The sequence below is a fragment of the Sorex fumeus genome, unplaced genomic scaffold (assembly GCF_029834395.1).
Source record: "Sorex fumeus unplaced genomic scaffold, SorFum_2.1 ptg000265l, whole genome shotgun sequence".
NCBI lineage: Eukaryota > Metazoa > Chordata > Mammalia > Eulipotyphla > Soricidae > Sorex > Sorex fumeus.
The window spans coordinates 6583003-6596370 of NW_026606322.1; the positions used below are offsets into that span (position 1 = coordinate 6583003).

At 35.7% G+C, this 13368-nt stretch overlaps 1 protein-coding gene across 1 annotated transcript in view; it reads left to right on the plus strand.

The window, feature by feature from the left end:
- The first annotated feature begins 12299 nt into the window (after positions 1 to 12299).
- The window catches only part of LSAMP (limbic system associated membrane protein), a 1342850-nt gene continuing 1341781 nt past the window's right edge, over positions 12300 to 13368 (plus strand). The window contains exon 1 of the mRNA XM_056109462.1: positions 12300 to 12338. Coding sequence (XP_055965437.1) covers positions 12329 to 12338 — 10 coding nt within the window. The 5' untranslated portion in view covers positions 12300 to 12328. The remainder of the gene's footprint in view (positions 12339 to 13368) is intronic.

The following is a 13368-nucleotide window of genomic DNA, read 5'->3' on the forward strand; positions in this document are numbered from 1 at the left end:
CTATTTTTAATTGGTATTTATTTGTAATTACCAATGCCAAAAGTACAACGTTTCTACAATAGAAGATAGTTAAAAATAATTTTCATTCATTATTAAATGTCATTATCCATGGAAAATGCTGGAGGGTACATATTCATATGCAATAATTTTAAATATACATGAACAAATATTTGCTTCTATATGCATATATAAATTCCATTTATTTTATTTATAGATAGTTATTTACATTAATAAATGTGTATATATATTAATTAGTGGAAGAAGAAAATGTTAGTTATTTTGGTAGGTGATCACAACTAATTTTATTGAAATGTTTTATTTATAACTGATATACATATATAAAAATATCTTTAAGAAGATTCAAAAGCATTTTTGTATTTTTGCTTCAATTTGTTTTATTGGTTGATTCCAGAGTGGAGATCTTGATGTATGTGAGACAGAGATGAGAAAGAAACTTTCCTCACATACCTTATGAATCAATTTTATTTCAAAGCGTAATGATATACCAGTCTTCAAAAACTATTAATGAAAATTAAGAAAAAAATGCTTAAAGACAACAAAAATTTCAAAAGGAATAGGAACAATGGGAAATTAACTATTAAAAACATGGTAGTATATAGTAATGAGAGTTTATGTAGTTTGCATATAAAATGTTTTTCCAGTAATGTTACAGAGTAGAAGGTACATAAGCTAGTTGGAAGATTAATAACTAACCAAAGATCCCATAGTTTGTACATATAAGAATCAAAATGTAGGCTTTAGTATACTAATTTCAAAATAATGCTTTGAATATGCTATTTAAAAGGTTTTAGATAAAACATTTTCTATGTGGTCAGTTAAAAGTCAGATAATAAACTTGGATAGTTTAAAAGTGTTAACTAGTTTCTAAACATTCTACTAATTTTTGTCCTGCTGAGATAAACTTTTCCAGCCACATTCCTTAATGCTTATTTTATTTTTGAACCACCAAATGATTTCCTTAAGCCTCTCTTTCTCCCCTTATCTAACCCTAGTGAACCAACTGAGTCTCTTTCTCTATTTACTATAATATTGTCGCTCTCTCGTAATAGCACTGAATTTCTTTGTGTGTGTGTGTTAGTGGGGGGCGGGGCAGAGGAGGGCTGGGGAACATATCCAGCAATGCTTACTCCTGGCTCAGTTCTTAGATCATCACTTCTGGCAGGTTTCAGGGAACCATGGAATATAAAGGCTTGGACTCAGGTTTTCCACATGCAAAGCATGTACTCAGTCAATTGAAATATCTTTTCAGTTCAGCCCTGGAAATCTTAATTATCTCTTTTATCTAACAAAAGTACCATGGGGAAGGTACTCAATTTCCCTAAAGCATTTTCTTTCTCTGTATACAAGAAAAATACTTTGAACCAATATTGAAAGTTTCAAAAGAGACAATGTATGTAAAGTAAATAACACATTTTTGGGAAATGTTATAAACTCTCTAAGTGAAAATAATTTCTTTAACAAAACACAACTTATATGTAATGATACTTAATTCAAAATGTACTTGGGGCATCCACTTTTAGTGATTTATTATTTGAAAGCAGACCTTCTACAAATTTCTCCTTTTTAAAAATCATTTTGGTTTTCATCTTCAAATCTATTAAAATATTCAAATCTGAATTTATTATTGTTCAATATTTTGATAGTTGTAAACCCTTTAGTTTGACATTTATATTCACTTTGGATCACTGTTTGTTTGTTTGTTTGTTTAGAATTTTACCCAGAACTCAAAGCCTTAACAAAACTTTTCCATTTAATGACAATTTCTCCATTGATTATGCAATCCACTGAATATATTTGTGAGAACTAACTACAATGCTTTTCCCATATACTGAAAGCAGTAAAAATATTCTACAGGTATATCATTTCACTAAGTTTGTCCATCCCAGGTTGAGAGCAAAATTACAGCAGGCAGAATGTTTGCCTTACATGCGGCCAACATGGGTTTGGTCCTCCTACACTCCATATTGTTCCCAGAGTCTGCCGTGGAGTGATCCCTGAGCATAGAGCCAGGAGTTAGCCCTGAACACTGCTGGGTATGAACCAAACATCAAAATAAATAAATAATGCTTGTCCCTCTCATATTAAATCTAAGATTTCCAAGGAAGGGTGATATTTAGTATTTATTCCTTTCATGGGATCTAACCACTCAAACTTGCTAGTGTTTTTTTTTTAAATTAAATATTCCATTTTGTAAAAGATATGTTATCGCTCAATCCCATCTTTATTATTATACTAACAAAAAATGTTTTATTGTCTGATTCCTTGTATCATTTTCTATCATCCTTAAAATCATGCTGATGTTTCCTTTGCCAGCAAGGTGATGACATACAAGAAAGTACTGTATTTTTATTAATTGTATTGATCTACAGTCTAATTTTCATTTGCAGTCCTTTCTGATGATTTTTAAAGAGCTGTGCCAAAAGATTGTGTATGTAGCATAGGTCTCAAGAGTCCTTATTAACATTATCGCTGCTCAAAAAATATCACATTTATTGACTATTTCTCTAAGCCATTGAGAGCCTTGATGGAGTAGTGAGAACAGTTTTGCATTTTGTATTTGTAGGATTAAAAAGGTTATACGAAAAATAAGTCTGGCAATATCAAATTGGCTCTGTCCCATTCCATAAACCTCAGCTTGTGTAAAGCTGCAAGATTGATTTCTCAATATTCAATTTCTCAGTGGAGCAAATAGTCAAGACAAGCATTAGATTCTGTTCTTTTAAAAATGGGCATTAGCATTTGTTCGTCCATGCATAATGATATTGGCTAGATTCTCAATTTGCTTCGGATTTTCTCCATCTTTTCCAGATCCCACATCATCTCTAAAGTCAACGAGAGTTTAGTGCATGGAATAGTCACTAGTCACAGCAGTCCAGAATAGAACATGGATCTATTTGATAAAAAAAAAAGTCTAAACTACTTTATAAACTATGAGGCTTAATTTTACCACTTTTTCTCAGGCAACACACCCCACTGAGATCAGTGGGACACTGGTTCAACTGAAGAAAGTAAAATCCAATCCGGTCAGCATGTAGAAATGACTTTACCTGTAATCCCTGCTCTAACATAGAGGGCTAGCTGCTTCTGATTTGGATGAAGACGCATGCCAACACTGCACAACAGGTGAAGGAAGGAAATAGAATACTATTGTCAGTTGTTTTTCAGTATGTTTTGTACTTTTCATTATAAAGTGCCTACAGAGGTTTCTTCCTTCCCAACACAATATAAAATCTGAAATAAATGTGTTCAAATGCAGCTTGCTAAAGGCAAGATATACTTTTAGAACACATTGTTCCCACATTATCACTTATATCGACTTTATATATAATATTTTAGACTTGCAGGTGTAGTTTATTTGCATGCTTAAGTTCAAGAGCAATATCTGTTTTTCATTAGACTGAAAAACTCTGAGTAGGCCCTGTTGACCACTAATTTCGCGTATTTGTAAATACAGATCTATCTATACTTAACAGGTGCTATAGCCTTCCAATAAGAACATTCCCCAGGCAGAAAATAACAGCTGATCACAGCTGGCTCGCCCGTCCTCCAGAAATTTAACCTCTCTGTCTGTTTCAGTCTCAGCCTCATCAGCTACTAAGAAAGAAAACAGGGTGTTGGGGGGGAGCTATCCAGCTGGGGTGGCAGCTGCCACCACCTCGGCTGTGCCCTCCAGCTTTCTAATCACAAGCTGGAAAATTTTCAAGGGAAAGTTGACTCAGAAAGTAGAAGGAAAGCAAGGCCCCAAGTGAAAGAAATAAACATAATTTAAAAAACCTACGTTGCCAGACAATGATTCTTTCAAGTCTTGATGTGTCTTCACATACTGGTAGTATGCTGGCAGAAGTCACATTCCTGTCTGCACTGAAACTTGTGCCTGATGACGTGACAAATATTGTAGCCTTAAGTTCATTTGTCCTAAACTTAAGTTTTATTTTATTTATATTTTTTATTAAAAAAAAATTTAATAGTGAGACATCATGAGTTACAGTTGCAGACTTACACATTTTTGTGCTTGGGTTTCAATTATACAATGATCGAGTACCCATCCCTCCACCAGTGCCCACTTCTCACCACCACGGATCCCAGTATCCCTCCCACCCCCCAGCGCCCCCATTCCACCCTGTCTCTGTGGCAGGGCATTCCCCTCTGTTCTCTCTCTTCTTTTGGGTGTTGTGGTTTGCAAAAGAAACATTGAGTGGCAATCATTAAACTTAAGTTTTAGATCTGGAATGATTCTCAGGATTTTCTTAATATTATGCTTCTCATCAACCCCCGCCAATAATAATTCAACGAATTATTGTACACATGCGCTCTTTTTTTAAACAGAGTACTTGTACTTCTATCAGCTCCTGTGGCTGTGTCACTCATTGAGGGAAGAACAGTCTTTCTGATTCCATCTTTGCTTTCTCTAGGCTTTAGAAAATAAATAATTGAGTATATTACCAGTTTATGGTTTTAGTGTTATTTTAAAATAGATAATCTTATAGGGCATGGCAATAGTACAGCAGGTAGAGCAGACGTTTTTTCAATATCTGGCATACCATATGGCCCCGGGAACCTGCCAGAAGTGATCCCTGAATGTAAACCCTGGGATAAGCCCTGTGCACTGCTGGTTCAGCCCCCAAACGAAATAGACACATGTACATATAGGCATATGCTTATGCATATGTATACATATATATTTTGTTTTTATTCAACTTCGCATTCCTCTTCTAACCAAAATCATAATCTGGCATGTAATCTGGGTTAAAACCATGTTTGACATTAATTTTTTTCTCTTAGACATAGTATACTCTTGACTTTGTGCAGAATCATATGCCCATAACTTGAGAGAAAATACAGCAAATAAGGAGTGTGCCTTTCACATAGCCTACCTGGATTTTGTACTTGTAATTCCATATAGTCTTTGAGCGCTGCTGCAGTGAGCCCTGAACCCAGAGACAGGAGTAAATCCTTTGGTTTTGGACCTAGTGTGGTCCAAAAGCAAAGTAAACAACAAAGAAAAAAATATTCATTGTTTCTATAATTATTTCTACTATATAAAACCCTCCAAAAACTCTTGGGTTTTATCAAGGTGTTAATTTTTACTGAGAAATGTTTCTAACTGTAACTAATAAAAATTCTGAAAAACCTTTTTTTCAGGATTTATTATCTTTAATTTCTATTCTAGCAAGCAAGGGATGTTAATTTGTAAGTCTTCATTTTTTTTTTAATTTACTAGTGAATTGTTAACAAATTTGTATGTATGGACAGCGGGTAGGGCGTTCGCCTTACAAGCGGCCAACATGGCCGACCCGAGTTCGATTCCTCCGCCCCTCTCGGAGAGCCCGGCAAGCTACCGAGAGTATTCGATATGCCAGACACATTAACAATAAAGTCTTCAATGGAGACGTTACTGGGCCCGCTCGAGCAAATCGATGATCAACGGGAGGGCCTTTACCTTTACCTTTACCTTTTACTAGTGAAACACCATGAGGTACAGTTGTAGACTTGGGTTTCGATTATACAATGATCAAATACCCATCCCTCGACCAGTGCTCATTTTCCACCACCGTGGATCCCAGTATCCCTCCCACCCCTAACTCCCCTATCCCACCCTGCCTATTGTGGCAGGGCAGTCCCTTTTGTTCTCTCTCTCCTTTGGGGTGTTGTGGTCTGCAAAAGAGGCATTGAGTGGCAATCATGTTCGGTCCATAGTTTACTTTCAACATGCATCTCCCATCCTGGTAGGATCCTCCAAACACCTTTTATTTGGTGCTCCCTTCTCTATCTGAGCTGCCCTTTCCCCCTAGAATGCCCGGCTGGCCTCTAAGCCATGGAGTAATCCTCCTGGTACTGATCTCGACTATTCTTGGGTATTAATCTCCTATTTTGTCACTTTATGTCCCCCAGATGAATGCAATATTTTTGTGTCTATCCCTCTCTTTCTGACTCATTTCGCTTAGCTTGATACTTTCCATGTAGTACCACTTGCATGTAAATTTCATGACTTCATCTTTTCTAACAGGTTCAAAGTACTCCATCGTGTAGTTGTACCAAAGTTTCTTTAACCAGTCATCTGTTCTTGGGCACTCAGGTTTTTTCCCAGATTCTGGCTATTGTAAAAAGTGCTGCAATGAACAAACAAGTGCAGATGTCACTTCGACTATACATTTTTGCCTCTCTGGGATATATTCCCAGGAGTGGTATTGCTGGGTCAAATGGAAGCTCAATTTCTAATTTTTTGAGAATCATCCATACTGTTTTCCAAAAGGGCTGAACCAGTCGGCATTGCCACCAACAGTGAAGGAGTGTCCCTTTCTCGCCACATCCACGCCAGCATCGGTTGCTTTTGTTCTTTTGGATGTGGGCCAGTCTCTGAGGTGTGAGATGGTATCTCATTGTGGTTTTGATCTGCATCTCCCTGATGATTAATGATGTAGAGCATTTTCTCATGTGCCTTTTTGCCATTCGGATTTCTTCTTTGAGAAACATTTCTGTTCATTTCATTGCCCCATTTTTTGATGGGGCTGGATGTTTTCTTCTTGTGAAGTTCAACCAGTACTTTATATATCCTTGATATCAACCCCTTGTCAGATGTGTATTCGGCAAATATCCTTTCCCATTCTGTAGACTGTCTTTGTCACATTTTTAGGTAAAAAACACCTCATCTCTCGCAGCCCCCCAAAGCCAGTCTACTGTATTTAATTAGCCATAATTCATAGGTTTTAGATCTGGAATAATTCATAGGTTTTTGAAAAATAATAAAGACCATCACTATAAAATTCAGGTCCTCTTAAAACATTTCATTTTAACCTGATGAAATAAGAAATCTAAAAAATGGTCATCTCAATACAAGTGTGAAATGTGGAAGATTGCATTAAGAACTACAGATTTGAACAAACTTTAACACTCAGGATGGAAACTCATCCAAATTGAGCTGTGATGTATCCATCTGGACTATTTTACTGCTCATAAATATTCTTTGTCTTGACTTCCTAATTTGGGGCCACAAAGAAATTTATATGAAAATTACTTGAGGAGACCTGAGATGTGTGTCACTGAAATTCTCCATCATTTCTATAAAACCAGTCTCAAATGCTATATTTTTCTTATAGTGTTATTATTATTTATCTAAAGAATTTCCCTTATCAATCTATTTTAGTTCTTTTAACTTTAGTTCCATACCCTTAGACATTTTATCTGCTCTCACATTATATTTATTTTTCATTTCTTATGCTTATTCTCTTGAGTACAATCTTTAAAAACATTGTTATAGGGCATGAAGAGATAGCACAGTGAGTAGGGCCATTTTCCTTGCACACAGTCAACTTGAATTCAATTCATGGCATCTCCTATGTTTACCTAAGCACTGCCAGGAGTAATTTCTGAGAACAGAGCCAGGAGTAATCCCTGAGCATCACCAGCTATGGCCTAAGCACTTAAAAAAATAAAAGCATTGATATTATATTGACCCATATCTCTCCTTCTCTCAGAGTTTTATTTATAAATTATTTCCATTTAAATTCACTGTCTTCATCACTGTCATCACTGTCATCTCGCTGATCATCGAATTACCCAAGTGGATGCCAGTAATGTCTCTATTGCTCCCAGCCCTGAGATTTTAGCAGCTTCTTCTTATTCATCTTTTCCCAATGATTGGAGGCTCTTTCCGGGTCAGGGGAATGAGACTTGTTGTCGTTACTGTTTTTGGCATACTGAATACTCCACGGGGAGCTTGCCAGGCTCTGCCCATGCAGGCAGGATACTCTTGGTAGCTTGCTGGACTCTCTGAGAGGCATTCCATTTAAATTAACTTTGTTATTTGCCATCTTTTGTTTCCTAATATACTTCTAGAGTAGCATCAAGTTGTAAAAATTTTGGATGTGCAACTTCCTTTTTTTACTTTTTTATTGAGATTTTGTGTTTTATAATGATATCAATAATGGTGTTTCATGCCCATAATTCCACCACCACACCCACTTACCCTACCTTTCTCAAGGTTCCTAACACCCCCCACTACTCCCAAACCCTCCCAACTCAATTTCTACATATGAGAGAGATTGTTCTGTATCTATCTTTTCCCTTCTGACTAATTTAGCATGGTATCCCCTAATTCCATCCAGGTTCCTGAAAATTTCATGATTTTGCTTTTTCATAGATCTACGTAGCAGTTGGATGTGACTTTCTATAAACTAAAACCAAATATCTTTCCAGTTTCATCTTTGAAGTATACCCAGAGATACCTTTTATCAGAAATATTTTATACTTCTGTCTACTCTCATCATTACCCATCCACAGTGTGAATTTCCCCACCTTTGCTGTTATTATCACCTTTATTCCCTTTCTCAACATACATAAATCCTACTCCTGGGAAATATACATTATTCTCAAATGATAATCATACAGATCTTATATCTGTTTTCTTTCTGTTCCAAGTTCTCAGCAGTGTGTGTGTAGACACTAGTTTACAAAACCAAGAATCACAACTTGCATCAGTACACATTAAATTCAAATGCTTTATTGTCTCCTAACTCCCTGAAAATACTACTTTTGTATTTCAATCACTTTTCATCCTATTTCACTCCAAAATATGACCTCTTTCTCCTCTTTAACTTTAGAGCTAACTCAAAATTCATCCATGTTTTTATAAAGCCTTTCCTGATTATGCTTCATCATATTACTTCCCTGATTTCTTATAACTAACAGCTATCTCAAACAATCTGGCCCTTGATTATACACCATCTTTTATGGTTCTATAATTGTTTCAAAGTATATAAATCTCATATGCTCAAATTGACAACACTATACCTTCTCAAGGGCAAAGACTGTCTTCTCTAGGCCACAAAAATCTATCACAGTGTTATATATACATGGGGAAACTAAATTGAAGATGGTCCTCCTACGGAATGAAGTCAGATCTAAGAGTCTCTAAAAATCTCTAAAAATAGAATGCTGACCTTGGACACTTAGGGTTCAGTAAGCCAAGGCAGACGATAAAATGCAGTACTTAAAGCTTGAGTGGAAAAGTGCACATGGGGTGACTTCTCTTTGGCATCTTCCAAAACTTTGCATGTGTGATAATGTGATCTCAGATGTAAGTTTAAGGCAGTCATTCTCAGCACTGGACTTTGAAACAGATATAGCAAAGTCTTTACACAATAGTTTTAAATGCAAATATTTGTGTTTAAAAGTACAAATTCTAGGAATATCTTTACACATGGAAGTTTCTCACCTCTACTTGCTTTCCTGAAATCTGATTTTCTGAATTACCCCACAAATATATGATCCCATATTTATTTTTAAGCTGGACTGGTAGTTGTAAAGTAGTGTGGTACATAGGGGAGCTTTGGAACTTGTCAGTTCATTTTCTATTTCCAGCACTTAATGTACATAGGCCCTCCCGTTGGTTGTCGATTTGCTCGAGCGGGCCCAGTAACGTCTCCATTGGAGACTTTGTTGTTACTGTGTCTGGCATATCGAATACTCTCGGTAGCTTGCCGGGCTCTCCGAGAGGGGCGGAACTATGCAACCTATATCGTTTCCAAACTGTTAGGCTTTAGGGGTCTTGTTTGTTTGTTTGTTTGTTTGCAGTTGGAAATGATCGCTCTGGGCCAGAATTGGGTGCTGAAAGGAGGCTAAGGTATATACATGATAGCCTCTCAATATCTGCATTGAAAGCCGTAATGCTCAAAAGGAAAGAAAGGGTGAGTGAAGAGATTGAAAGAGCGAGAGTAAGAGAGAGAAAGAGAAGAGAAAGAGAGAGAAGCAAATTTGTAACTTTGTATCTCATGGTGTCATTGGCACTGTCTCTGTCCTCCCATTGTTCATCGATTTGCTAGAGCAGGCCCAGTAATGTCTCCATTTTGAGACTTGTTGTTACTGTGTTTGGGATATCGACTACATCATGGGGAGCTTGCCAGGCTCTGCCATGCAGGCGAGATACTCTCGGTAGCTTGCCGGGCTCTCCGAGAGGGGTGGAGGAATCGAACCCGGCTGGCCGCGTGCAAGACAAACGCCCTACCGCTGTGCTATCGCTCTAGACCATCTCATGGTGACACAATTTAAAAGAAAAATCCTAATGTGACTATATAATTCAGTAAAAAAAAAACACTGACTTTTATTGAGAAATAAATATTAGCTATTTTACTATAAAAATACAATTATGTAAAATGTTAGATAAGCCATTGTAACAACTGATGAAACTACATCTTTTCAAACACAAAATACATCTTTCCAAACACAAAATACACATTTTCAAGTTTAATAGTAATGGAAAATATACACTGGTGTGTTCTATCATTGTATGACTAAATTCAAACATGAAATCTTTGTAAGTGTAGCTCATGGTGATTCAATAAAAAAGTAAATAAATAAATACAAACAATAATGTTTCCAAATCAAGAAAATCTAATAGACAATGCAAACTATAATAAGCAAAAATATAGTAGGATATTTATATAATAAATTTAGCTAGTAGTATAATTTTCTTTTTTCTTTGGTTTCCTGAAATTTTTAAATTAATGTTAATTTACTCTGTACAAATAAACTCGAGATATCTATGTTTAATTCTCACTCGCCTGCATTAATTTGTTTCTATTGTTTTAATGTAAATATCTTGTTCTCATTAAATTTTACTATTTTTAAAGAAATAGATAATTTAAAAAGAAAGCAAACAACATGTATGTTGAAGTTTCCCAGGTTTTTGGTATTTGGTCATTCAATTAGTTAAAAATTTTATTCCTCATGACATTACATTTCTGAAAAGGTTATGTTACAGGTCATATTATAAACTTACACAATAAGAGAAAATTAAAATAGAATATATAGTAAAATAATTTTGTCTCTATGTCTACCCCCATCTTCAAAGTTGCCAGTACTAAATAATAAATGGCTGTTTTTATTAGTCTTTATCTGAACTTGTACTGTCAATTTTTTTTTCCTTATTGAATCACCATGGGATAGTTACAGAGCTTTCATGACTGGGTTTTCGTCTTACAATGATCAAATACCCATCCCTCTACCAGTGTACATTCTCCACCACCAATGCCCCAGTCTCCCTCCCTCCACTCTTATGCCACCCCACACCCTGCCTCTATGGCAGACAATTTCCTTACTCTCTCTCTAATTTTGGGCCTTATGGTTTGCAATATACATACTGAGAAGCCATTTTTGTCCTCAATTTACTTTCACCACACATCACCCATCCCAAGCTCAAGGTGTCAAATTTTCTTGTGCATCTAAAAGCAAATACAAAGATGAATCATTTGTTATATTTCACATATAGTATCTTTGCTACTCTGAAAAATATTTGTGTAATAATTTTGTCTGAAATGTTTTCTAGAGATCTTCTTTTAACACAAAGTTGTTGCATTTATTCTCACAGATGCATATTAACTCTATTATGTAATTGTCTTTTAAAAACAATTTATTTAGATTATTTACAAGTTTTTATGTTACTATAAACAATAGTACCATGGATAATGTCACATACAAATCTTTTTGCATGCATGTGTGTATCTATGGGACAAATTCTCTGATTAGAATGTCAGTGTCAGCATTGATAATTTTGATTCATATAATCCAGTCTCCCTTTAAAGAGAGATATGGAATATATGAGAATACCAGTTCCTACAGTTTCTCCAGTACTATGATGAAGTAGATATACAGTTTAACAGTACAAAGTATATTGATTTTTTGTCAGTTTGATCAATTTTTCAAAAGTGAGTTTTAGTATGTTTTAAATATTTACATGTGCTATATATCTGAATTGTCTCTATAAGTGAAGTTCCCCATTTTTCTGTTGGATTGTGATGTGTTTTTTTTATAAATAGCTAAGAATCATTTATTATTATAGAGAGTAGTTCTTTTTGTTGTTTCAAGTATATTTTCCCCCAGTTTATCATTTGTCTTTAAGAAGTTTTTATTTTAAAAAGTTGCAAAAGTTGGTTGATATTGGCTACCATGCACTTAGGAATTGTTCAAATGAATTAGCTAAAGGCAATATATTCCAGACAGCGATTTTTTGTTATCTATGTTGCATGAAGCCTCAGGGTTTCACCAGGCATATCTATAGAATTTTTCTGATATATAGCAGTGTTGTCCTCTGTATTTATGATTTTGTTTTTCATAGTTTCAACCTACTGTTGACAAATGTGGTCTGAAAATATTATGTACAATATTGTATTTTGAGGGAGAGGGAGTAACATTCATATAACTTTTGTTTTTTGTTTTTTGGGGACACACTCTGCTGTGCTCAGGGCTTACTCCTGGCACTGCACTCAGAGATCACTCCTGGCGCCTCGGAGGACTAGATGGGCTTCCAGAGATGAACCCAGGTCAGCTGCATGCAAGGCAAATGCCTTACCCGGTGTAATATTTATCTAGTCCTCATCTTCATATAACATTTATGACAGTATACTGTTAAAATTCCTTTTATTATTTATTACTGTGCCTAGATTATAAATTAAATTTTATCAGAGTATAGGTGTATAAGAAAAATATGTAGTTAGAGGTTTTAGTATCACTCGTAGTTTCAGGCATCCACTGGGGATCTTGGAATGTACCAGTGGTGGATTAAATTAGAGAATAGAAGAAATAAGTCCTTCTGTTTTAATTGGTTTCTATAATAGCTCACTCCCACTATTTCACCTATGAGAGGTCAAAATAATGACTCTCCACAGTCTTGTACCCACATTTATGGCTATATTATTTTAACTGGCAAAAAGGTTTTTACAGATTATTGAGGTTAAATATCTTGTGATGGAGTGATTATCCCGCATTATCTAGGCTCAACTTAATCACAGTATTCCCTGAATTCAGAAAACTTGTATTGTTTTTATTGCCTTTACTTAGAGGAAGATAAAGAAAGTAATAAACACTGTCATTGTCCTCCCGTTGTTCATCGATTTCTTCGAGCGGGCCCAGTAACATCTCCATCATGAGATTTGTTGTTACTGTGTTTGGCATATTGAATATATCACGGGTAGCTTGCCAGGCTTTGCCGTGCGGACGAGATATTCTCGGTAGCTTGCCGGGCTCTCCAAGAGGGGCGGAGGAATCGAACTCCGGTTGGCCATGTTGGCTGCGTGTAAGGCAAACACCCTCCCCACTGTGCTATTGCTCCAGCCCAAGTAATAAACATATAACATTAATGACTTTGAGAATGCAGCAAGAGGACAGAACCCAAGGAATCAGGACAATTTTATATAATAAAATATATTCCATTCAATATATTTTATTTTAAAATGAAACCGTACCAGTAATTCAGTTTTATACCAGTGAGACCTATGATGGGTCTATAACATTTGGAATTCTAAGATAATGTGGTGTTGTTTTAAGCTACCAAATTTATATATTTTGTTGTAT